The 26,704-nt window shown below is 40.7% G+C and overlaps 1 protein-coding gene and 1 long non-coding RNA gene across 3 annotated transcripts in view; one reads left to right on the top strand and one right to left on the bottom strand.

The window, feature by feature from the left end:
• Positions 1–11,510, top strand: part of WWOX (WW domain containing oxidoreductase) — a 799,245-nt gene extending 787,735 nt beyond the window's left edge. The window contains exon 10 of one of the 2 annotated variants that reach the window (XM_072117504.1): positions 10,367–11,510. In XM_072117504.1, coding sequence (XP_071973605.1) covers positions 10,367–10,555 — 189 coding nt within the window. In that variant the 3' untranslated portion in view covers positions 10,556–11,510. The remainder of the gene's footprint in view (positions 1–10,366) is intronic. The other variant, XM_072117510.1, reaches the window with a different exon arrangement.
• A 1,958-nt stretch (positions 11,511–13,468) lies between these two features.
• LOC140068926 (uncharacterized) overlaps positions 13,469–26,704 on the bottom strand; it is a 199,650-nt gene continuing 186,414 nt past the window's right edge. The window contains exon 3 of the long non-coding RNA XR_011848635.1: positions 13,469–14,203. This is a non-coding gene — a long non-coding RNA (uncharacterized lncRNA). The remainder of the gene's footprint in view (positions 14,204–26,704) is intronic.

Here is a 26,704-nt window from a genome sequence, read left to right on the forward strand (position 1 = left end):
CATTATGATATTTTGATAGATCAGAAAAAGACACATTGTTTATCTTTTTTAATGTTTATTTATATATGGCTCGGCCGTTAAAAATAATCCAAAAAATCCAAACTTCAACCACATGGTAATTTCTTTTATCTTCTTGATCCTTGGAACTTAATATTTTTTTGAGTATGATAATCTATGTTGAGTGCCGTTAAATATGTATATATTTTATAAATGATTAAAAGTAGTTGAAATAATCTATTGCGTTTTCTGACCACTACAAAATTCAGGGTGAATGAACCCTCATAGTACAAGAAGATTTTACTGTTGTCTGATTGGCTGAACCCTTGACCATTATAAAATGCCCTAGACTTGGAATGATGCTCACTGGCTAGTGGTATTGCAGACAGTTAGTGGGTGTCTGTAGGTGCCTGCCAGCCTTCCTGTACTAAATAACTATCCCTACTGTATGGGCACATCTGTAGGGCCTACCAATGGTCTACATGTGAAGAATATAGAAACTGTTATTAACTTTTTACTTTTAAATTAAAGGGGTTGGCTACCTTACCTCATGTATTTTGTAATGTGTGTGTACCTCATCAGCCAGATATACCTGACCATAAAATGGCTGCAGATGGAAGGTCATGTAATCTATCTCTGACCATGTGCAATCGCCCTGCCAGGACCTCAATCTTTTATTCATAAATACTATTATAAGGTCACATGACCCTCCATTTGCAACCATTTCATGGATAGAAATGTCTGGCAGATGAGGTAAAAGACAGGAGGCTTGACTTTGCATATGAAGAAAGTGGCACAGAACTTTTAATAGATGTCTATTGGTAAATTAACTATAATCCTGTCCCCCACATTTACAGATATATTATAGAAAAGATGAGGCAAAGAGGTCAACCCCTTTAATTTACCTCACTGACTGAAGTTGTTCACTGTTATGCCCAGTGATTGGCTAGAATGTCCCTGTGTTTAGAGACAATGGGGCAGATTTATAAAAAGTGTCCTAAGGTTAAACAGTGCAGTTAGACTAGACAGTCTTATTCTGCACCAGATACATTTAAGTGTTTCTGGTGCTGGGTGATAAATCTGGTGCAGCATAAGACTGTCTAGTCGTACTCTGCACCTCCTATTAGTTGGCTTACTTTACGCCACAAAGTTAGGACAAACTTCTGTAGGTTCAACAGTATTTTTGGAGCACAAACCTTTTTGGTAAGATGCCACGCCCTCTTTCACAGGCCACACCTCTTTGTCTAGTCATACGAGAGCCAGAAAAATCTATTTGTTGCAGACTACAATTATGACTGACTAGCAGAATGACATCCACCATATTGGTCTGTTTTAATAATATTTTGACTCCCTGGACAACCGCCCTTCGGCTGGATATTTCAGCATACGTATATGTACTAGACGTACGTATATGTACGTATATATGTCTGCTTTGGCTCCTCCTTTTCATTGCATAAGGAGATTTTCACTGCACTAAGATTTGCCAGAACATTATGAACGGTCAGGGTTGAGATTTGAGAGCATGAACATGAAAAATGTGTCTTTGGTATTTGTCATTTGAGACGGCTCTTAGGTTACCTGCTTTGTAGAGAACTCCATCAGGTGAATGGATCGGACTTGCAGTTCTCTATGTAGTGGGTGGCTGGGAGCGGAGCTGTGCTGAGAGAGACACTATGGTCCCAGCAGATGGAATCCCACTGGTCATATTGCAGTGATATGTCATCATTTATTACACTGGAAACACCCTTTTATCTCTGGAGAGACGGTCTTCTACATTTTATCAAAGCCTCGTTAGCTGTCTTTATTAAACCCCCTATAAAGTGGAGCGCTCATCTAGCAGACAGATAGTAACATCCCAGTCTCGCCGCGCACTACTCTCACTCAAAGTCATTGAGAATCGCAGGTTGTTAGAATCTTCATGATATCATTTGCAAATGGGCAATTCATCATTATGAGATGCGCACATCCCAGAAACAAGGAAAGTGATTAGACCCTAATTACTGCTCCTTTTCAAACATGGCAAATGGTCCAAAATGCTTTGAAGTCATATGTAGAATACTTACCCCATTAACATTACAGATTTAACCCATTTCTGTCCAGTCTTCTCATTTTTTAGCTAGAAAATAAAAAGTTGTATTATGTATTCCACAGAAAAAGTTCAGCAATTTTCTTAGAAACACCTGTTGTTTCTGGCTCAGGCACCTTTACCATATTGTACATTTATGGCTTGGTGCGTCAAGTACCTCCCTTCCATGTTGTAGCAGCATTGTGCAGGAATGGGTTACCAATAGCTTTGTCATGTATGTAAGTTGACAATTTTGATTTAGACAGTTCCATTTTGAAGTTTGCTATTAAACCAGCTTGATCTGAGACTCTTCTCTGTGTGCTTGTGGCATCTCCTGCCCCAAACCTAGAATCACTCAATTGAACTTCGTTCAGTGATTTGAGGTAGTGCGTTTATTGGACCAAACTCATTCTTAGACTAGGGGCTTATGGGATATTCAAAAGTGACAATTTGCTTACAACATTTTTGTGATTAAAAATCAGTTTTCTTCATTTGAGAGGAGGTTATTTGACATAAAGTGTTGTAGAAATATGGTGATGTGCAAATATAGTCTTACAAAGACCTGTGAGTTAACATAGTACATAGATCTTTATAAACAGAGCTCATTTATACTGCTGCCACTACATGATTGTGGTCGGAAATAGTGCACTCCCCTCCTAGTGTGAAAGTAATGGGTTTTGTCTAGAAAAAGATAACAATCCTCTCAAGCATTCGACCCTTCCAATTGAGAGAATTGTACAGCTGCACTTGAACACAAAGACCATGTCAGCTTAACATTTCAACACTCAACTTAATAGGTTCCTCTCAGACTGAAGGAGAAAGCTCACATACAAAGATTACTTTGTGAAGGTTGTAGGCATGATCTAGGTAGGATGCCTTGTTATGTTTCAAGAGCCGAAATGGTTACTGTCTTACAAAAAAACTGTGCCCCACCTGTCCATGGGTGATGTGTGGTATTGCAGCTCTTTCTTCATGTCTGGTTAGACCACTTACCAGCAGGTACAATGTTGGTAGTGCACATCTGCCCTGGTGGAATAAATTAGCAATACCACATACAATATCCAAATAGTTGTAACACTATTGTTTTAGGAAAGCATCTCTGTTTTTCTAAACATTTTTCTATATAAAATGGAGGCAAAAATATCAGCCTTCATTTCTCTTTATTTTCTTATCAGGACCCTTATCTACAATGCCAAGTGCTCTATGTTTGTTGCAGTGATTGAACTGTAATTTAGCCCCATCATAGTATAGACACATTCATTATTCAGGTAAGCCAACAGTTTTCACAACATCTTAAACAGATTATTTTTATATAGGCTGATTCTCTGCAATATGGATATATTCATCTTCTTTTTTTCCTTTTTAAATTTTTTTTTATTATACAAAATATACGGTACAAAAATATTCATAGATACATATACAATTTTTCACAAAATACCGATACAGCATGAATTGTAACAGATAATACCTTTAAACCCACTACCACCCACCCTCGACAAATAATTTCACAATTACACTTGATAAACCTTGATAAATCAACGACCTTACCCAAAAAAGACAAAAACAAAACAAACAAAACTCTCTCCCTCCCCATGCCCATGCCTCACTTACACCGATTCAGCTGGGCACCCCAACACCCTTTTCTCTTCTGGATATATTCATCTTCAGTGTTCTTTGTGACAGATAATAGGTGTTAAAAAGTGAAGAGCTATAACTTCTTAAGCAGGACGTGAATATCCATCATTTTTGACTCAATGGTTGTTTATCTACTTAGACACCAGTTTGATGGTTGTTCATCTACTTAGACACCAGGTTAATGACTAGCAGAGTCCATACCCACATATACCTCATATACCTAAGCTCCCATTCTCTCTGGTAACACCCCACCATTCCTTCGAATGATCAAGGAGCAACAATGGGAAAAATTGTGGCACATTTAAACTATTAAACCAATTGGTGCAAGAAGATCACAGGTCTTATTGGTGGGGGGCTTATCCTGTACACCAGAACTGATCCCTGATTTCTTGTAATGTTCTTGCTATGTGGTATTGCATGGTATATGCCATGGGGCAGAACTATATTTAATTATTAAGTATTGCTCGGAACAATGACTGATGTTAACAAAGGGTGGCGCTTACAACAGGATGGAGATAGTCAACCGGTTACAGGGACAACCGTCCTAATTCTTAAAGCTTATTGAGTTATTAGGACACAATAAAATTTGGTTGGTGTTAATATAATGTGGAGTTACCAATATGACTCATGATTGCTATGCCAGGCCTAAACATCACTATCTATATACATGGAGGAAGTGCACATTGGCATCATTAGCCTGTTCTTACTTACTCTAGAGTAGGTAGATGGATATTGGTGAGAGACTCAGAGGATGGCAGTGATATCTTATTACTGCTGCTCTCCAGAAAGGTCACTTGCTTGTTAACTTTCCCATTGCTCGCTAGCACAAAACTGACGAGATCTAATGGTATTTAAGTTAAATGGCTTAAAGGGGGAACAAATGAGGACATCAATTTAGTCGCTTCCATCACTGTGACAATGTGTTTCTCTGACACCACTAGCCGTTTGGTGGAAGGCCCGGTTTGAACATAGTCGTGTAAAGATAGTAAAGAAGTCTCGTCTTGTAAAGAGCAACATTTCACTTAACTCCTTCCCCGGTCTGCCAGCAAGATGTAGAGTGACAGATGTTTCATTGGGACTAGTGCACATTGCCAGCCTTGATTTCAATCCAGTCATAGTCTGGACAAGGATTATGCATAATGGACAATGTCCTCTAATTATACATGTGTAGTAGAGTTGAAGTTCTATTTGAGAGTGGGCATACCTTATAGTATTTTTTATTTATAGGACTTAATTTTATAGACTTTTTGTATACTGCAGACTGATGAAGAGTCTTGGGGGCAGGGGGTATTGCATTATCTAATAAAGCCTACTGTAGGCTTAGAAAATGCAAGCCCAGTTACATATAAGCCTACAGAAGACTCCGTAACATATGAGAGTATTAGTACGATCTATGGCGTATTATTAGTTGGCTTGTTATGTAGTGGATTTGCCTACTATATGTCTCCGATTCATTTCATTTATTTTTATTTCTGCTTGCTAACAAAAAAGAACACAGCAAGTCATATTTTGCCATGGCTTCAGTGGTGGAACCATCCTATGACCTGACAGGCATGCTATAAGATGGTAAAGGTGCGGACACACATTTAGGCCTTTAGATGAAGTTTTTTTGAAGCCAAAACCAGGAGTAATTACAGAAAAAAGAACGTTACCATTTGTCCTTTTGGTTTCCGGCCCTGTATACTGGTTTAGAAAACCAAAATGAGTGTCCTTACACCTACAGGGAATTGGGTCGATTAATGACTGGTTTTCTAAATGTTTTCTTCTATTTATGAGTCAAATGCTCTCCTATTTTACATCAAAGTGAATGAGGTACTGTCAGTGACAAGTCCATTGTTAGAGCCATTTTCCTCCTAGCTGAATTTGTTAACATTAATTCTATTCAGCGCGGTGTCCTTGTCACATGACAGACTGACACGACACAAACTGGTTGACATTTTAAAGTCATCAGGAAGTGATTAAAGGGCTCAGTGCTTTATCAGTACTTGCAAGGGTTTTAGTTCCTATCAGTAGTGTAGAATGGTGCACTAATTAGTTGCCTGACAACCCTCCACCTCGCTGCCGCAACGTCTACCCTGGGATGATGAGTGAAAAATTAAAACTTGTTATTACACTCAAAATAGCTTTGAAAATGAAATTGTCACTCAGGGTTCAGATGATATCTAAAGCTCCCCACCTGCTCAGTCCTTAGAAGATGAGGGGACGTAGGCTACATACTGGGTAGCTATGTTCTCATTGAGGTACTATGCCATTGTCCTATTGCTACAGCCCTGCAACCTTATTTGAGATATAATATGACTTTCATAGACTGCTATGGGCTTGTACTGCAGGGCTGTTTTTTATGGTGGCATTCTCTCCTAGTTGCATTTCTAGGATCCCAGGGTCTTTGTTTTTCTTTTGTTTTTTTTTCTATGTAGCCCAAGCCTTTGCTTTCCATATTGCAGAAGGCATCTCAAATGCTCTAGTATTGCAAGTTGTTTCAGGGCTGGCTTATGGGGAGGGCTCCTGGGAACCCAACACCTTCCTCTTAAAGGGGCCCCTACCAACCAATGATGGATTATAGTGTGGACGATTCGGGCAGTCGCATGGCTACATGTACTGGGATTTATGCTATATGTACGTGAAGCGCCCACTATATGTCCAGAGATTGAATCCGGGATGAAGACCCGGATCCCCCTCCACATACTTGTGTCTATGGAAGTGAGAGTGCATGGGACCTCACAGTCCTGGCACAGGCACAATGCAGTGCCTGAGCCAGACATCTGACTGATCGAAGAGGAGGAGGGGCACTGAGGGAGCAGTAGAGAAGGTAAGTAAAGTTTTCCTTCTTTTGTATTTTTTTTTTACTGGGTGCATTATATATATATATATGTATTACAGGGGCGCTACATATATCAATGACTGGGCGGCTGTGTTTATTTATTACTAGGGGGCTGTATGTATTTATTACTGGTAGCTATGTATTCTAGCCCTGAGGCCCCGTGTTAGCCTTTTTTCAGGTGCAGCTACAGGCAGTATTTTTACTATCTCAAGGCTGTTAGCCTGGAGTTAGGAAGGGGGCACATTTCAGAGGGCTATAACTTTTCAGTGGCACATAAAAACAGTTCTGGTGTCAATTTAATGCTGCATAAGAAATATGTTTTTAGATGATACAGAACAGAAGATATTAACTGTTAGGAGTAGGATATGTATAAGAAAAAAGCACTCCTGGAATTTTAACAGTGGATATATCTGGTCCTCTGGCACCTTGTCAGAATGTATGATCTATGTCCTCGGCAGGAAAAGGTTAATATTAAACAGCACTCCCCTCTACCATTGAAGTTTTACACATCACCTTTTATGAAAGTATTTGTGTTGTTTTTTATTTATTTTCTTAAATACGAAAGAATATTCCTGCCATGTGGCATCCGCAAGATTGGTTAATGAGGAAAATATTTTAGTTTAGTTTACATTAGACTAATTTATCACCCTTATAATTTAGTCACATGGTAGAAATATTCTCCTCTTTAATCCCATAGGACAGGCTATGGTTTTGAAAGAGGAGAATATTTCTGCTAAGAGGTTATATATAATGGTGGACCTGGGGTAAAATAGGAGAATACAGCATGGCAAAAGTTTTCTTTTATTCTACTCTGTCACACAGCAGAATACCCAGGGGCATAACCAGGAGAATTCAGGCCCCATAGAAGACTTCAGCATTGGGTTCCCGTTTCCTTTGAAGATAAAAAAAAATTATATTATTACTATGTCTATACCCTTTTACATGAATATATTTATATACACACATACAGTCCTGCACTCATACACTACATACTTACACAGACACCCACCTACCCATCCACACATATACTATATACACACACTATATTCATACAATAAACAGTATATTCACACACAGAGTATATAGATATATTTATTACTGGGGGGTTGTATTTACATATACAAATATTTACTGTATACATTATAGCAACTTTTACTTTACTAGAAAAAACTTTATTGAAAAAGACAGTTTGTGCCCAGGGGGCTTCACCACAGTTAAACTGGCCCTAAGCACAAGTGTCCATGTAATGCTATAGGCTTACAGACATTTCTGTGGTTTCCATAGCCCCATGTGTGAGCCGACAGCCTGAGATGTAAATTATGTAGCAGGTCTTATTCCTACGCGAGTAGGTCCTATTCCTGCACGTTTGTGTCAAAGACAGTAGAAAAGCACAAGCCACAAAGACCTTACATGCCATTGACACACAGACTTGTTTGCCTTGATGTTAGAGTTTACTTATATTGCAGTCAGGGCCGGCTCCATGTTTCAGTAGGCCCCTGGGCGACAGAGCCTCAGTAGGCCACTTTGCAGTGAACTCATGTGGCAGCAGGAAAAATTCAGTAACTAAACAGTCCTGTTTCCTAAAATATTCCCTATTTTATCATCCCAAACAGCCCCCTCATCCCTTATGGATTCATTAGATACAGCCCCCCCTCACCCACATGGATTGCTTATGTACAGCCTTATGCAGCCCCCCCCCCCCCGGTTGCCAGTGCTAGCGCCGCCCTGATTACAGTTTACCTATACAATCTGTGGCTTTCCATCTGTCTGGACATGCTGGAATTTGTAGTTGCACAACAGTCGGGATACTGGGTGTCAGTAGTATCCAAACATGAAAAGAAAATTACAAATGCTTTATGGTGCAATCTTCACCACATCAGGTTTTTATTAAAATGCCTTGAATTAGGTCTATGAGACTTATTAGCATTTTACAATATCTGTAAAATGATGGATAGGACCTAAAAATAAAATATGGTGCTCAGAATTTAGTGTCAGAGAAATGTACAATACCTTATGTTACAATGTAGTCCAAATGACAGGGGAAGAAGCGTTCAAACCTCCCAATCCCCCTGTGTAGCAGTAGATAGCTGCCAAAATATTTCCTGGTAATTCGCTAATTAACTTACTGGCAAAAATGTGAATAAAACCACATCTAAATCTATAATGTTTCCCCTTCATTTCTTTAAGTACAATTATGATGGGTGGCAGATGCCCAGAGAAATGTTGTTATTATGGTTTTTACTGACAGAAATGGATGGGCATTGCACTGACCCAGGGTAACCCTTACCATCCTGACTGGCTGGCAATGCAGTGGTTAAAGTTTCCTGGGCATTCCTGCTATATGTGTGTGTGAGGGGGGGGGGGGGGGTTGTCTTTAAACACTTGCGTTCCCAGCAGCATTTGCCAGCGTGAAATACTCCTGACCAGAAATGTATGGACAGTATTGGCTGCCGTCCCAATTGCACTTTCCGTGATGGGCTTAATTGGAGTGCCTGGGTTAATTCTGAGCCATATTTTTTTATATCAGATGTGTCAGACTATATTGCTCCTCAGCATTAGCAGGCCGCGAATCTGACGAGGCAGAGTCCATCCTTCAACGGAATGATGTTAAACATAATACCTTTAAATAAGAGCCTTCAATTGATTTCTGGAAAGGGAGGAGAGAAGATCTATACAAATGGACAAATTACTGCAATGATAGAAAAGGGATAAATGTGGAGTTTTGCTTTTCATCTGCTGATGTAGTGGCTGTGGTATATGTACTCTGTATATAAAGGCTACAATGTGTAATGTATTTACAAATATGGAATATACATGGGTTAAAGACATTCTGGGGGTGTGGCACAATAGGTGAAATGCATCTAATTGGGCTCTGAAGAAAGCTACACCATAATACAGGGCTCTGCAAGCTATTTACTATAACTGTAATCATTCCTTTTGTAAATTCTTTACATCAAGGCGCTGGCCTCCCCTCCCTACATGCCAGGCCAGATATAAAAAAAAAATAATAATGAATGCAGCTGGAGATGTCCATGATTACAAAACTGCCAAGAGGCCATTTTTTGTTGCGTTTTTCTGGCAACTATTAGGGATGCAAAGTTATACTAGGAAATGTTAACATCAGATCTGGTGGTAGACTATTTTTTTACATTGCTGTATTAGGCCTCTTGCCCACATGCGAGTTTGATGCTTAAAACTCGCATCAAACTTGAATTGTGAGCTCCCTGGAATGTCCGGCCCAGCATGTCACTTCAGTTCCAGTTTCTGTGTGTCAAGCCGGATGTTCCAGCAATCTCACGATGGAAGATTGATAAAGGTTTCATGCATCGAAATCGCTTGTGGGCAAGAGGTCTTACTATGAGGGTATGATTGCAACCTGCCTCTAGAGCCTATGGGAACTCAAATTTTACCATGTTGGGAAATCTTTGCTTATGAGGCTCAGTTTTAGATATTGTATTCAATCCAGTCAAAATAAAGGAACCCCCTGAAACCAATGCCAATGTAGTCCATATCCATTGCAGATTTTAATCACAAGGGATATTTTCTACATATACATGTACACACTATAATCATATTAGACATGTTACTCTATGTCTATGGTCTTTATCTATAATATTTTCACATGATTTTTTTTATACTATGTTTGCTGTAGAAACCCAAATATAATTCTAGAATTGATCCAGAAAGAACCAGGCTACTTTATCACGTCTTATCTCATTGTGTTACTAGTTCGGCTGGTTTCTGAAAGCTCAGCAGAGCCACTGATGCTAACACTGCGCTGATGTTCGTCAATTCTGGATATAATTAACACGGCACCATTCAATTGATACATATCTTTTCTCTTTTAGCAACAAGGAGCTGCCACATCTGTCTACTGTGCGGTCTCCCCAGACCTGGAAGGCCTAGGAGGGATGTACTTCAACAACTGCTGCCGATGCCTGCCCTCACAGGAGGCCCAGAGAGAGGAGACGGCCGAGGCCTTGTGGGAGCTGAGTGAGAGGCTTATCCAAGAACGAGTTGGCAGCCAGTCCAAATAGCAGGGAGCCGCCGTTAGGATCAAAACACACGGAGTGTGTGCGCGTTAGGAACCTGCCAGCTTTGGAAGCTTTCCAGCCCTATCATCAAGAGGGTTTCTATATACCTCTGATACAGATTAACTAGTGTTAAATGGAATAATAGCAGTCACAACATAGTGAAAAATGTTAAGTACTAGTGGGAAATGGGGAATTCTGCAGGGTTAAAGGGACAATATCTCTTTCTTGTTGGTAGTTAAGCTGATTCCTTTGTCTTAAACTTAGGGAGAAATCAAATATAAATAAAAATGATCTTAAATTCGAAGAAGGAATGGTGAATGACAGCTGATCCTCCTCATAGCATTGATCTTTGTCCGATACCTGGATCTATCTGTTATACACATATCTTTGTTTCATTGGTAAGGAATTAACGATTTAAATCTGAAGGCAGCATACTATAGAGCAGGAGAAGCTGAGGAGGTTGTTACTTTTGTGGAAAAATATTTAGCATAACTTGTATTTTATACACCTAAATCTCTGATTTCTATGTCATGAAGTTATAGGGGAGGTATAAAGTTGTGTCAGTTCCTCCTGATATATAATATGCTGCCTGCAGATTGCAGTGCAATCACTATGAAAATGCACTACAATCTTGCAAGAAAGACACATTTATTATATTTACGGGAACCACATGTAATAAATATGTTTCTCTTTCAAGATTTCCACAATCCAGTAGTTCATAAACAAGTGATTTTGAGGGTGATGATTGGTTCATACAATGGCCTAAACTGGAGAAAGTTCAATATATGACCATGATGTGTTATCCCACACCAAATGTCAGGACAATTTCTTAACTGTACTAGTGCTTGACTTGTACACTAGAGATTGTTGATTTAACATTCCATGCCTGTATTTGTGATTTCTAGATCTCTTTAATTCTACTACTAATCTAGTTTCAATAAAACCTAAGATAATTTAATGGTGCCTCTTTTTTGTGTGCTTAAAGGGTTAAGAATACAGAAGATGTTCTGTTCAATGGTTTAAAAACACACCGCCACCAATGACAGAATCTCTGTGCCATGCTCCAATCTCTCAGGTCTTGTGCTGAGCAGCGGTTATATCAGTTTTGTCTGGAATATTTCTTTAAGGGAGTTACCAAGTTATACCCTATCCACAGGATGGGTGATAATGAGCTGCATGAATTTTAGCAATGTGCTATGGGCAGCACAGTGATTGAGTGGTTAGCATTACAGCCTTGCAAAGTTATATGGGGCAGCACAGTGGCTTAGTGGTTAGCATTACAGCATTGCAGCGCTGGGGACCTGGGTTCAAGTCCCAGGGTCTACATCTGCAAAGAGTTTGTATGTTCTCTCCATGTTTGTGTGGGTTTCCTGCGGGTCCTCCGGTTTCCTCCCACACTCCAAAAAACATACAGGTAGGTTGATTAGATTGTGAGCTGCATTGGGGACAGAGGCATAATCTGTGAGAGCTATATAAAGGAATTATTATATTATTACTTAAAATAGAGAGGGTTTCTTCCTTGGGATACACCCCCCCCCTCTCGTGCTTCGCAGTTAGTACTACTAAGAGGCTCAGTCAGACCCATTTAGACCAGGTCTGAGCTGGTAGAGATTTTAGCAATAGTTTCCAGGCTCTCTGAGAACTGGCTGTTCGAGCTGTAAAACTTAGAGCTGGTTCTATTTCTGCTGGTGCTTGTGAATTGGGCAGTTTTTAAAATTTCAACAGTGACACATGACCAACAAACAATGGACTACAGGTCTGATACAGCACACCTTTGTGTGCAGGTAGGCAAGGGCTACATTCACACAAGTGAGGCAAATTCTACGTTGTGCTTTCCATGTGGACGGTCTGTTCTTTCATGGACCCATTTACTTCAATGGGTGATTCAGGTCAGTGAAATCAGGTCTAAATGCATTACGATTCCAACAATTCATTGGGCCAGATCTATTAAAGTGACTGTGCCAGTTTTCTGTCTGCCTTTGCACTAGAAAGAATGTATTTGGAGCTTGTAGATGTATGTAAGAAGTGTTGCATGCACTTGCCAGTAAGGGAGAAAAATGTCCACCGTGTTAGTGCTTAGCAGTGTCGGCTCCAGGTTTTAGACCGATTTGGTAAGCTCTGTGCAGTGCTGCGTAATCTGTGTGCACTTTAGAAATAAAATAATTATTATTTATTATTAGTCGGCCCCTGGGTGACAGAGTATGGTATAAAATAACTTTGAGGCTCTATGGATCCATTAGATACAGACCCCATCACCCCTATGCATTCTTTATGTACAGCCGTACGTTGGCCCCCACAGCAGCTCTGGACCCTGGCACTGGTGCTTAGTCAGACTTTGTGACACATTTAATACAGCGACTCGACAGAATTGTGTCACACGTTGTATGTTAAAGGTGCACACTTCCTGAGCAGTCCAGGGTGGACCAGATTATTGAAAACTGACACACGGAAAAACCACGGAATTTAAAAAACGAATTGTGTCACAAAATCAATCACTCACATTCACCAGGAATAGGTTGGTGAACTCCGGCGGACCTCGGCGCAGCAGCGACACCTGGTGGACATCGGGCGCACAACTTTAGTGAATCGCTGGAAGACCCGAATCCTCGTCGGAGAACGCGCCGCTGGATCGCGACAGGAGCAGGTAAGTAAATGACCCCCAAAGTCCTCAATCCTCAGTTGTATTTAGATATTGGACAATTGTTACTGTAGATTTCTCCATAGATTGCAGCTAATCAGTAGGACTATTGGAGGTTATACACATTAGAATATAGATGGGACACATGCAACAAAAAGGTAATATCCCTTTTCATATGTGGCTTTATGGATATAAATTCAGGCAGAAGCCACCGATAGTTTTATTCCAATAATGATTTCTCTTGAGCTCAAGAAAAAAAAGTGACCCAAAACAGTCAAATTGAAATTAGTAACAGATGTATTTGTGAGCAGTTGTATATTTCATAACACTTAGGATTAAATTATTGTAAAAACGTTTCTGGAAATCAGTTTGGTTTTTCCCCCATAAAAGCTGGAGGAATATAATTTCATTATGAGTATTGCTCTTTTAATTCTTCTTAATGCATTCAAAAGATAGTTTAACATTTTTAATACCTTGTTAATTATTTTCATCGTAGGAAGAGAAAAAAAAAAAGGAAAAGAAAAAAAAGGTAATTTTCCATCAGGCTGCGGCTCTGCAGCACGGCGAGGACTGAGAAATTAAAACATTGCACATTCTCCCTCAGACTTAATTTCCTCCTCGGGTAAGGGCGATTCAGTCAGTTTAGAAGTTTGTCAAGGTTGAGTACTTCTTGTCAGTTGTCCGACCCATAACCTCTCAAATGAAACACACATAATACTAAGCAGGGCAGCCTCGGACTGATCAATAATCTTGTAAGTGAGAGTCTGCAGGGATCTTCTTTGATGCAAGAAGTATTTAGGGTGTGAAAATTGATTGTCTGAGTAACTGCAAAACACATCCTTTTTAGCACGCGTTTCTTGCCTTCTTTGCCTTAATGTGGACTGGCCTTTTCTTAAAGTTGTGCATCTGTTATACAGTATGACAGATATGTCAAGAATTCTTCCTCTGGTGGATACTTAAAGGGAACCCCCACTTTTGGGTATTAACTTCAGAGTTTTTCTTCCAATGCATGGCTATGAAAAAACACATTTGATGGTGAAAGCAGGGTAAACTCTCATGCACGTGAACAATGTTTCAACAGCTAGCACATATCCATATGTATTCCAATGGTCTAATAAACACGGCTGTGGCTTCCTTGGCCCTGTGTATGAGCTCACAATTCTTATTCTTGCTCTGCCCTCCCATAGAAGTCTATTGGAATGTAAAAAATACAGATGAGACACAGGTGTCATTCGTGTTCCATCCGTATTTGCGCATTTGTTGTTGCAACACACCAATAATAATAATCTTTATTTATAGAGTGCCATCAAATTCTGTAGCGCTTTACAAATCATATATATACAAATATAATATTACATTACAAAGATCATACAGTCATATGGAACAATAGGAGTAAGGGCCCTGCTCACAAGAGCTTACAGACTATGAGGATGAGGGGATGACACAAGAGGTAAGAGAACTTGTAGAATGGTCCAGCCGTTCTTTATAAGGGAACAATATAAAATAATTTAATAAATAATTTCATAACTAAAAATTCTGCTGCTTGAACCAGCCATCAACCGCCATCTTATTTACAGGGTCCAAGGTGAAAGTGACTGCAGAGAAGCCTGGAACTTTGTGTATGTCTGCTGTTTGCTGAATAACAGTTGGGAGATGGGACATAGGATGGATTAGTAAATGGAGAGTTGATGTTTCATGCTGTTAGCGAGTGTGATATGCTTGCCTAAAGAGATGGGTTTCAAGAGCACGTTTTAAGTTTTGGAGGGTGGGTATTAATCTGAGAATCCGGGGATAGGCATTCCAGAGGATTGGAGCAACTTGGGAGAAGTCCTGGAGACGTGCATGAGAGGTTCCAATTAAGGTAGAGATTAATTTAATATCACTGGTGGATCGAAGAGCACGAGAAGGACGATAGCCTGAGAAGAGAGATAGGGAGGTGCAGCGTTATGCAGAGCTTTGTGGATGAGGGTTATTATTTTAAAGTGAATACGGAAGGAGACGGGCAGTCAGTGCAGTGATTGGCACAAACTGGAGGCATCCATGTAGGGTTTGGTCTGATAGACCAGCCTGGCTGCCCGATTAAGAATAGATTGTAGCGGAGAGATTTTAGCGAGTGGAAGACCGATTAGTAGGGAGTTACAGTAGTCTAGTCGAGAGTGAATAAGTGCAACAAATAGCATTTCTAGAAGTTTCAATTGTCAAAAATGTCGGATTCTCGAGAGGTTTCTTAGATGCATCTGGCAAGAGCGAGAAGAGATTGAATATTTGGTCAAGACAAGAGGTCAGAGTCCATAACAACCCCAAAACAGCGGACCGAGATGGTGGAAAGACAAGAAGTTAAGTCTTAGAAAGATTAAGTTTCAAGAAGAGAGAGGACATGATGTTAGAGACAGCAGAGAGACATTCGCTAGTGTTCTGGATTAAGGCAGGGGTGATGTTACGTGCAGAAGTATACAGCTGGGTGTCATCAGCATAAAGGTGATACTGGAAACCAAATCTGCTGATGGTCTTTCCAATGGGGCTAGTATAAAGGGAGAATAGAAGAGGACCAGAGGAACCCCAACACAGTGGAAGATGAGAAGAGAAAGATCCAGAAAAGGAGACACTGAAAGTGTGGTCAGAGAGATAGGAAGAAAACCAAGAGAGTGCAGTGTCCTTTAGGCCAATGGAGCAAAGCATCCGGAGGAGGAGCTGGTGGTCCACAGTTTCGAAAGCTGACGATAGATCCAAAAGAATGAGGAGCGAATAGTCACCTTTGGATTTTGCCGTGAGGAGATCATTGGAGACTTTAGAAAGGGCAGTTTCAGTGGAATACATAGAGCGGAAACCAGATTGCAGGGGGTCAAGGAGGGAGTTAGCTGAGAGATAGCGGGTTAGTTGAGAATAGACCAGGCGTTCCAGGAGTTTGGAGATGAAAGGGAGGTTAGAAACTGGTCTGTAGTTCGTAGCATTGGTTGGGTCCAGTGAAGGTCTCTTTAGTTAAGGAGTAATAACAGCATGCTTGAAACAAGAGGGGACACCGGAAGAGAGAGAGAGGTTGAAGATTTTAGTGAGGTGAGAAGTTACTGCCGGGGAGAGAGACTGTACGAGATCTGAGGGGATGAGGTCACTGATGCAGATAAGTGGGTCGAGCAGAGGAAAGGAGCCTGGAGACTTCTTCTTTGGTGTTAGTAAGGAGTGAAGCGTATCAAAGAGCCTTTTGGGGTTGTTAAAGAGAGAGGAAATTAGATTAGTAAAATAGACCTGTTTAGCAAGGTGAAGGGCAGAGTTCTAAGTATTTAGCATAGATCTGTCCGACTTTCTCCACAGATGTTCGGCAATCCTGGAGCACTGCTGAAGGAAACGGGTTTGTTCGGTGTGCCAAGGTTTCCTGCATGTGTGTTGAAAATTTCAGATAGAAGTGCGCTAGATTAGATGGCACTACTCACTAACAGTGTGATTATAGTTGTTAGTAGCTAGGTTTGGACAGGTGAAAGAGGAGATGGGGAACAGTGCAGATTGTAAGTTTTCTATGAGCCGGTGAGTATGTATTGTACGTGGGTCACAGTATGAATGATGGGTAGAAGCATTCTGAGAAGGTGAAGAATTATTGAAAGTAAAAGAAAGGAAGTTATGGTCTGACAGTGGAAAGAGAGAATCGGCAGAAAAGTCTGAGGGTGTGGACCTCAAAAAATGGGGAAGTAAGAGAGGGTAGAGGAGGAATGACCTGTAAAGTGCTTCATGGGGAGAGGAGTATGCCTACCCCTCCTCCCTGCCTATTCTCAGGTCAGGAACAGTGAGAAAAGTGTAAACCGCCATAAGACAATGCTGCAACAGAGGCGGAGTCATCCTGCTGGATCCATGTTTCCGTGATCACGAGCATGTCAAAAGACTTAAACTAGAATCAGTTCATGACCTCTTTCTATTATACACAGAGTGGGCATTCCATACGGCACATATAAAAAGGGTTACAGGTGGAGGAGAAGAAGAGGAGATACACTGAATCTTTATAAGGTTAGCAGGGTTTCTGTGTGAAGTGTTGAAATAAGCAGAAGGTAGGCCTGGGATGGAACAAGCTACTAAATTCATTTGTCATATGTTTTACACAATGCCTTGCTGGAACATTAAGAGAGAGCTCTGTTACATCATGCAGTACTTCACATCATGTGACCAGGTTGATCTCATCTAAGGTCCTTTACTCCTTAATATTTGCAAAACCTATGCCATGAATATATCAGAGCACATGGAAGCATGTTGTGATTTCATGTCATCCGATGCATACATGGAGTAGATTTTTTAAATGTTAAGGGGTAACGGATATTAAATGACATCACCCTGGTCACATGACATAAAGTGCTGAATGGTAAAAAGAGGCATGGGACATGAGGAGAAGCTGCTGGATTTGGGCAAGAATTCCACACCCCCTTTGGTACCAGGTAAGAGAAAAAGTATGATTTGATCGGGATGTGAGGGAAACAATTTCTTGCTAAAAGAAAGGTGTCAGTTAGTTAATAGGGCTTTAAGGGAACCTGTCACTAGCTATATATGTGAAAAATGTGGTAATAGGTTATCTTTAATATAACTTCGGCATTGCGCCCCCCAAAAAGGAATTCTGGGGAATAGAATTAATGCCGAGCAACTATGTCACATGACATGTGTGGTTTTTCATAACTAGTGTAGTTTCTGTCTCAATACTTGATCTATCCATAGAGCTGCTGGAAGATTACATTGCAGCTCTTCTCTCGTAACTCCAACTGACGATTCACAAATTAGCCCCATGCTTTAGATGAGGAGACCTCTCTGGCAGAGAGCTGCCGAGCAGTAAAACCGTCACTGTTATAGATGTCTTGGCAATGGGAGCCACTTGGTTATTTGTTGTATCGTCCAGGAAAAGAATTATGTGAAGTGTGCAGAATGACTGATCATATATATGCAGCGAGAGGGGAAGAGAAAGATACTTTACAAGGAGCTAGACATCTGGAAATCACAAATGACATTATATATCTTTATCTCCATCCATCTCTTCATCCAATGTGCTATTTCTATCCCTATATATCTAGATCTATAGTATCTATCAATCTACCTATATTTTTTGATGCACAGTTCTAATATCTATCCGTCTTGATCTTCAAAATGTATGTCATATTTAATTCATATCTATCTATTATGAATATTACTATCAATCTCATATCTAACATTTATTTGTCTTTATATAAATCATTCCTTAGCTATCTAACAATACATAATCTATTAATCTGACATTAGCTTGTTCTATCTACATCTGCAGTATGTATTCTATAATTCAAAGATATAGATGCATCCAATAACTGCATGACCGGACATTCTTTTTATGCTACACCAATTCTATAACAGAGGGTTACATGGATAAAAGATGCCACATTCAAGTTAATGTAAGAGGGGCCATATCCCCAAAAGCTTATTATCAGCACAGACAGAGGATCTTTTGTTCATTTCTTGCCTTTATTATTTAAAATCATCATAACATCTGCGACTAAAGAGGCCCCATTCAAATATTGGTCAGGAAATACCTTTGTCACATGAACCCAATCAGGCTCTTCATCACATTGTGTGAATGCGCTCCACTTGATTCCTATAAGCATTTGTCTCTACCTTCTCTATATATGGCTGAAGACTCGTTAATAGTTAATCCAGGTTCTAGTTAATTCAACTGGATTGGAATTGTATACCTATCTCTAGATCCAAGATTTTTACGCAACACAATAGTTATTAGAAGATGAAGAAATTTAGGAATGTCTCAAGTTTTCTGGGAAGATTTTTCAGCTCATGTCTTCCCTCTAAATCCTCACAGCTATGTAATGAAATAATACATGAGAATTAAGCGCTGTTTTCATAATGTGACACCTGTCAGACTTCCAGATCCTAAAAGACATGGGCAGTTGTTTATTTCAGAAATAACAACTTTGCAGCAAGAGTGAATATATGAGCGCTGTCAGAGCCGGCAATTAGATGTTGTTTACTATCCGGATAACAGCTCAGAAGCCTCACTGCCGGATACAATGATGTGTCTTTCCCAAAGGATCAAGAGCAGCGATACCACACTCATACACAGGTCCCCGGCCTCTGCTGACACCCTCCAAATTCAGTCCTATTAACTCTTAAGAGATAGAAGGTAAGTAATTAAAGGAGTAGTAATTAAAAGACTAAATTGTCTACTTTTTATTTGCTGGTTCGTTCAAGGACAAACCACAGAAACTTCTAAGCTTCTTTACAGCAGCAATAAGGTCTGAACTCTACTGTATGGGACAAATTTTGTGGGACACTGCATGATAAATGTGGTGCAGGGTCCGACTGTGCTCAGGAACGCCCCTTTCAGTGGAGAAATTTGTGCTGCATCAGGAATATTTCAGCTGCGACCCATATGAGTCAAGAACAATTCTTAAATATATGTAAAAGCAGTTTGCTCTAAAAATAACGTGAAAAGTCAGACAGAAAACTGTCTCAGGGGCTTTAATAAATCTGGGCCTTTGTGTGATTTCTAAGGGAACAAGGACAGTTTTTGTGATCTTTCGTTATTATAATACCCCAAATTTTAACATTTAAGGGGGTTTCCATTCACAGCAAAACTGAAGTCAATGAGCTATAGAGGGTTTAACCCCTTTCAGCCAATGGATATTTTTCATTTTGTTCTTTGCTCCCCACCTTTTTTATTTTGCCAGGTACTGATCTGTATGAGGGCTTATTTTCTGCATAATAAATTGTACTTCCTAGTGGAAATTGAGTACAAAATATGCATTTGCCCCATTTTTGGTGGGTTTTGTTTTGATAATGCACTTCAGTCCAAGTTACTCTTACATCTGAAACGTCTTATGTAATGTCTCAGTAGACACCCTTTTTGAGCCTCTTCTGTGTCCCCACAGACAACAGCATATCCCCAAACTTAAGGTATGAGTAAGGACCGCTAAAAATGTAAAGGTCCGAAACGCGTCAACCCAGTCCTGTTTGTACAAACATGTTTTTATCATGTTTTGTTATTTTTTCCACTATGTTTTCGATTTTAATCACTCTTTTTTGATACTAATAAACTTTCAAGATTTTTACTCAAGCTGGTGCCGAAGGACGCTTTTCTCCTCTTGTTTATTCTTGCATATCCCCAAACTGTTTTTATAAAATTTTTGGCATTGGTGGTTAAAACAATAACTTACATTAAAGTTTACCTGGCTCCCTGCCAGCTTGTGTCCTGTGTCCCTGGGGAGTGTTCAGCATGGAGCAGAGTCCGTCCCCCAGCCTCCCCCTTTTGCAGATGAGAATTTTGAAGGAAAAGATAAAAACTCTACTCCTCCCAGTCACCTCATGTCAGCAAGTCTCCACTGTATCTGCAAGAGCAGGAAGCAGAGGTGTGGGCAAGGAATGACTGAGAGGAGGAAGGTTTTTTCAAACTCATAGATGAGCATTTTGTAAAGGAGGGAGGGGAACTGTTACATGTTGAACATTCCCCCGGGACACAGTTGGCAGGGAGCCAGGTAAATGTTAATATAAATTATTATTTTAACCACTAATGCCAGAAGTTTGGAGATATGCTAGTTATTGTCTGCGGGGACATGGAGGAGGCTCAAAAAGGGTGCCTGGTGCCAGGTTCCCTTTGATAAATATTGGTATTATATAGAAATTGTGCAACATCTTTGCATTGGGGTGGTTTAGAACACATTGGATAAAACTAGGATTCAATATCAATGTTAATATTTGGAGTAAATATTTTCTAAAAATGAGACCCTGTTTCTTTCCTATGCATGGAACCACAATTACAAGTTCAGGTCTTGAGCCAAACTACCCTAATTTTAAAAGATTGAAATTTGGAAAGTGAAAACCCTGCACCGCTTCATACATTCAATGTGAATCTTAATGAATATGCTGCCAAGGTGTACCATTCTACAGGTCTACTAGCTCTTTAAAGCTCATAAATACAGCTATCAATCAAAATATTGCTATCACCAAGTAATATCTCAAATGTCTAAAAAGATAATAGTAAATTTGTGTGGCAATTCACATTACTGAGGACACATTCTATTCAGAGCCCATTTACTGTGTCTGTTACTGTAGTTTAACCCAATTTGGACTACATGGGTGTTTTAAAGTACAAACGTAGCTATAATTATTTGATGATGTTATACTTGAATACTCATTAGCAGTACAATAAGAGTGAGGATACCAGCATAACCTGCACCTGAGTGAAGAGTGCAGAGCAAGCGGTCATTCACGGCCTCCAGCAGTGCAGCCCTTGGTGTGGTTTACAAGCTTAAAACCTGTAGCAAAAACCCATTCAGAGAGTTCTGACATAGTCATAAAATAATCAACTCAGGAAAGAGAGTATTTTTCATCAAAGAACATCTACCACCAGGATGAAACACTGTATGCAAATGAGCCTGAGGGGCTCAAGGCTCCGTTAACACCTATGAAGCATCGAGCCCCTCAGGCTCATTTGCATACAGTCTGTCATCATGGTGGTAGATGTTCTTTAAGGCGTTCACAGAAACTCGCACCTCTGGGGATTATGGGAATAAAATATGCTAATTTGTTTTCCTGGGTGATATAAGGAAAACTTTACCTCAATCATACCTTATATCGCTGCATGTCGTGGCCACACCACAGATGCACACTCCTCAGGGTAATTTCTTTTTTTTTTTTTTTTCAGAAAGGCCGTAGCCCTGTGCTGGATGGCTCCACAGCATCCATCCCTTTCGATGTGTGGAACTCTCTTCTTCCTTTCCATGACCTGATATATAAAGGCAGAGGTTGTCCAGATACATTTAATAAAAGTGCGAGGATTTTTGTGTGACTGCCCCTTCACTCTGTACTCTACCAATTTCTTTGTCTCTCAGTTCCGGATGCTACAGGGTTAACCTGTGGACCATAGGTGGGGGATAACTTTGTTTGGCTTTTGTCAAACATGTTTGATTTTTCCTTTTTTGTACTGCGCACATATGACTAGATGATTGTGACTTTTTTTGGTTTATTCCTGTATGTGTCGTACACACAAAATAAAAACAGTAAATTCATGCTTGATGTGGCCATAACGTGGCTGTGATGCAATTGTGATGTGTCCGGCTGCATCAATTATGGAATTGTGATAATTCATAACATAATTATTTAGTGAAAATTTAATGGACTGTTAACATGAAACAATCACCAAATAATAACTTTGTTATGAATTATCATCACAATTCCTTAATTGATGTAGCCGGCCACGTCACAATTGCATCATGTTTGCATCATGGCTGCACCATCTACACTCACCGGCCACTTTATTAGGTACACCTGTCCAACTGCTCGTTAACACTTAATTTCTAATCAGCCAATCACATGGCGGCAACTCAGTGCATTTAGGCATGTAGACATGGTCAAGACAATCTCCTGCAGTTCAAACCGAGCATCAGTATGGGGAAGAAAGTTGATTTGAGTTCGTTTGAACGTGGCATGGTTGTTGGTGCCAGAAGGGCTGGTCTGAGTATTTCAGAAACTGCTGATCTACTGGGATTTTCACGCACAGCCATCTCTAGGGTTTACAGGGAATGGTCCGAAAAAGAAAAAACATCCAGTGAGCGGCAGTTCTGTGGGCGGAAATGCCCTGTTGATGCCAGAGGTCAGAGGAGAATGGGCAGACTGGTTCGAGCTGATAGAAAGGCAACAGTGACTCAAATCGCCACCCATTACAACCAAGGTAGGCAGAAGAGCATCTCTGAACGCATAGTACGTCGAACTTTGAGGCAGCAGAAGACCACACCGGGTACCACTCCTTTCAGCTAAGAACAGGAAACTGAGGCTACAATTTGCACAACCTCATCGAAATTGGACAGTAGAAGATTGGAAAAACGTTGCCTGGTCTGATGAGTCTCGATTTTTGCTGCGACATTCGGATGGTAGGGTCAGAATTTGGCGTCAACAACATGAAAGCATGGATCCATCCTGCCTTGCATCAACGGTTCAGGCTGGTGGTGGTGGTGTCATGGTGCGGGGAATATTTTCTTGGCAGTCTTTGGGCCCCTTGGTACCAATTGAGCATCGTTGCAACGCCACAGCCTACCTGAGTATTGTTGCTGACCATGTCCATCCCTTTATGACCACAATGTACCAAACATCTGATGGCTACTTTCAGCAGGATAATGCGCCATGTCATAAAGCTGGAATCATCTCAGACTGGTTTCTTGAACATGACAATGAGTTCACTGTACTCAAATGGCCTCCACAGTCACCAGATCTCAATCCAATAAAGCATCTTTGGGATGTGGTGGAACGGGAGATTCGCATCATGGATGTGCAGCCGACAAATCTGCGGCAACTGTGTGATGCCATCATGTCAATATGGACCAAAATCTCTGAGGAATGCTTCCAGCACCTTGTTGAATCTATGCCACGAAGAATGGAGGGAGTTCTGAAGGCAAAAGGGGGTCCAACCCGTTACTAGCATGGTGTACCTAATAAAGTGGCCGGTGAGTGTATTTGTTAGCTGTTAGCTTGGGTAACATTTTCTTTATTCCACCACAGAAAACTAATTTGTATTTTTCCCTTTTTTGTTAGCCGGATGGGACTGAATGATACTGGCAAGGAAAGCACCTGGAAGTTGGAGAGGACAGCTTTGTTCAGTTTGTATACAGACATCCACTAGCTTCAAATAACATGTAGCATTCAACCTCTTTCAAGTGCTACATATTATTAAATAAAAATGTATAATTTCTTTCTTATCTTTATATTCAATAAAGTGGGGTTGTCCACTTTTTTTAGCAATTTATATGGTTTGTGTAAGGAGAAGTTATATAATTTTCCAATATACTTTCTGTATCAATTACTCCCAGTTTTCTAGATCTCTGCTTGCTGTTATTCCATAGAAATCTATCCATAGTAATGTGATGTTACACATGTGCAGGAGCTGTTAGCGTCACAGATGATTGACAGTTTTTTGTCTACTGAAAGTAAACATAGAAGCTTTCTATAGCAGGACAGCAACCATAAGGAATTGACACAGAAAGTGTATTGGAAAATCTGTCTTTTCATTACACATTAACTTTTGTTAATGCAATCTAAGTATATGCAACACCCCTGCCAATGTGCGTGGCAGAGGAGTGGTTGCAAATAAGCCCCTTGTACCATACAGTAAACCAAGAGGTAATATGCAGCGTTAGATCCTGCCTGGATAGGCAAGGGTTAATTGTATTTGCTATTGTTCTCCAATGATGTTCCAATCTGTAAACTGGAGTGTGATTGGAGAGTAGGGACCACCTGACCAGGGAGTAACAAAACCCCTGGACAGGAAAGTGACTACAGTGAGTTAGTGCTGAGCTCTCACCACATGAGCAGCTCTAAGGCCCCAGCTCCTGACTGAGGAGCATATGAGTGACCAGAGACAGCGTGTGCCCCACAACTCTAGTGAGCTCACACAGAACAACCAGGACAAGGCTGCAGCTTCCAGCATTGGACACAGCTATATCCGAGCCTGCATCTGCAACCAGGCTGGTGACCAAACTCCTGAGGTTCACTCTCCAAGATCACTCCCAGTAATCTGGCCATCTCTAAGGAATCGTTTGGCACGTTGCCTGCTGTTGGTTCGAATAAAGAACCGCAAAGAACTGCACAACGTTGCCTCCGTCCGGTCACTGCTACGGCTGTCACCATTAAGGGTGCCCCCAAATATTATCCAGGGACTCATACTACAGACACTAAGGGGTTGCCCCAGGGAGAACCAGAACTTCAGCCTCTCCCTCATCTAATTTCTTGCACACACCACCTGCTGGAGACCTGCGAGGCTGTGGGACAGCCCTCTGGTCCCCATACCAAGCACTGTGACACTAGCGTGCCTAGGCCGCAACTGCCAGCCACTCCGGTATTCTGGGCCCCGGCTGCCTCCAGGCCCCAAGAAAAGGCTAGGCCCCGGTGGGGGATGTTGCATATACGTCTTTTTTATATGCAACTTTGTGCACATTGTACAGTCTAGCAAATATAATACTTCCATTACTACATTTCTTCTATGTAAAAGTACTGTACAAATATATAAAAGATAGAGGTACATACAGTATCAGAATCTAGCCATCACTTTATTACAATCAGTGTTTTCTTCCTGCCAATATCTCTGCATTATTTGTAACATGACAATCATACAGTTAAGTCCAAACCACGGAATTAATGTGATGTATGGCCTGAGCCAGATTACAGACAAGGACTCCCAGGATGTAAATGAAATGAATTTATTAAATACGTAATGGCACATGATGACAGGAGACAATTGTATCAGCAGTCAGGAATAGAGAGCTCATTGTAAGGTGGTAGAGCTGGGGTTTTTACAATCTCTGCTATATAAAAGGCATTATATACTTAATAAATACTTAGTGTTATCTGACACATAGCTGTTTGTCATTGTCCTATTCAAGTAGCAAAATAAAATATATACATGCAACCGAAACATAAAAGAATTATTTTTTTCAGATTCAGCAGATGGCAGTGCTGAAACCAGAATTGAGAAGAAAAGTCATTTCAAAGATGAGCACTGGGCACCTCACAGATAAACTCATGGCTCCTCTGGGCAGAGCAAGAGATGTTAAAGACTCAAGCCTCATGCACCCGGTTTGCGCCCTGTTTTGACCGGGTGGACTTTGGCAAAGGGAATAGTGCCCCCTCTGTCAATGTCCGTACAAACTGAGTGGCCTTATCACAATCCAGGCAAGAATAGGACCTGCTCTATAATTCAGGGTTGGGGTGCTAAGCACAGATAAGGTGCGGTGACACAGGGGGCATGCACTGTGACAATGCCCAATAGAAGTTCATGGGGACCATGAGCTAGCCGCAATTTGTGTTGCTAGCTCACATCCCACAAATATGTCATGTTCATGAGGCCTGAGGCAGTATTATAGAGCAATATAAAGGGTTCTATGGAGGAAATAAACTTGCAAAATGCAGCCTCAGGTTTCATGCCACTTACCTAACTTAACTTGTGTTCATGTGATTTAAAGCACAACTCTGAGTTTGCCTATTATCTTGATTACCTATATCCAACAGTTCCTTTGATGTCTTCCTTAGTTTAGCCTAAGTCAGAAGCTGTGTCTTCTGGCTGTACTGATAATTCCTAACTCTATATAGACACAGAGGGGAGGGGCTGCTGCTCCCTGCCTATCCTCGAGCGAGGAGGGGGAGGTCATGTGGTAATGCTCTCTGTGTGTGAGGATGTGCTGCTCTGGGGATGTGAAAGTCTCTTACACAAAATAGTGAGCTACAAGATCTCCCCTGTTCTCTTTCAGACCCTCCATCCCAGTCTGTGATTCTACAGAAATTTCTCTCTGCACCTCATGCTGTGATTTACATTCCTCTGCAGTGTAATATATGTACACTTGCTGTTTTTAGTGAACTTTAACTAATTTAACAATAAATATAGAAAAATCCCTAATGATAGAAGGCATCATGGGAACTGTGGTCACTGTGCTCCCACTTCATTGCCACCAAGGCAGATTTCTGGCAAGTAGCTTCAGAATAGGAAATGCCATAACTCTGGAAAGAAAAGGGTGGGTAGTACA

This window comes from Engystomops pustulosus, chromosome 7 (genome assembly GCF_040894005.1).
Source record: "Engystomops pustulosus chromosome 7, aEngPut4.maternal, whole genome shotgun sequence".
NCBI classification, from domain to species: domain Eukaryota; kingdom Metazoa; phylum Chordata; class Amphibia; order Anura; family Leptodactylidae; genus Engystomops; species Engystomops pustulosus.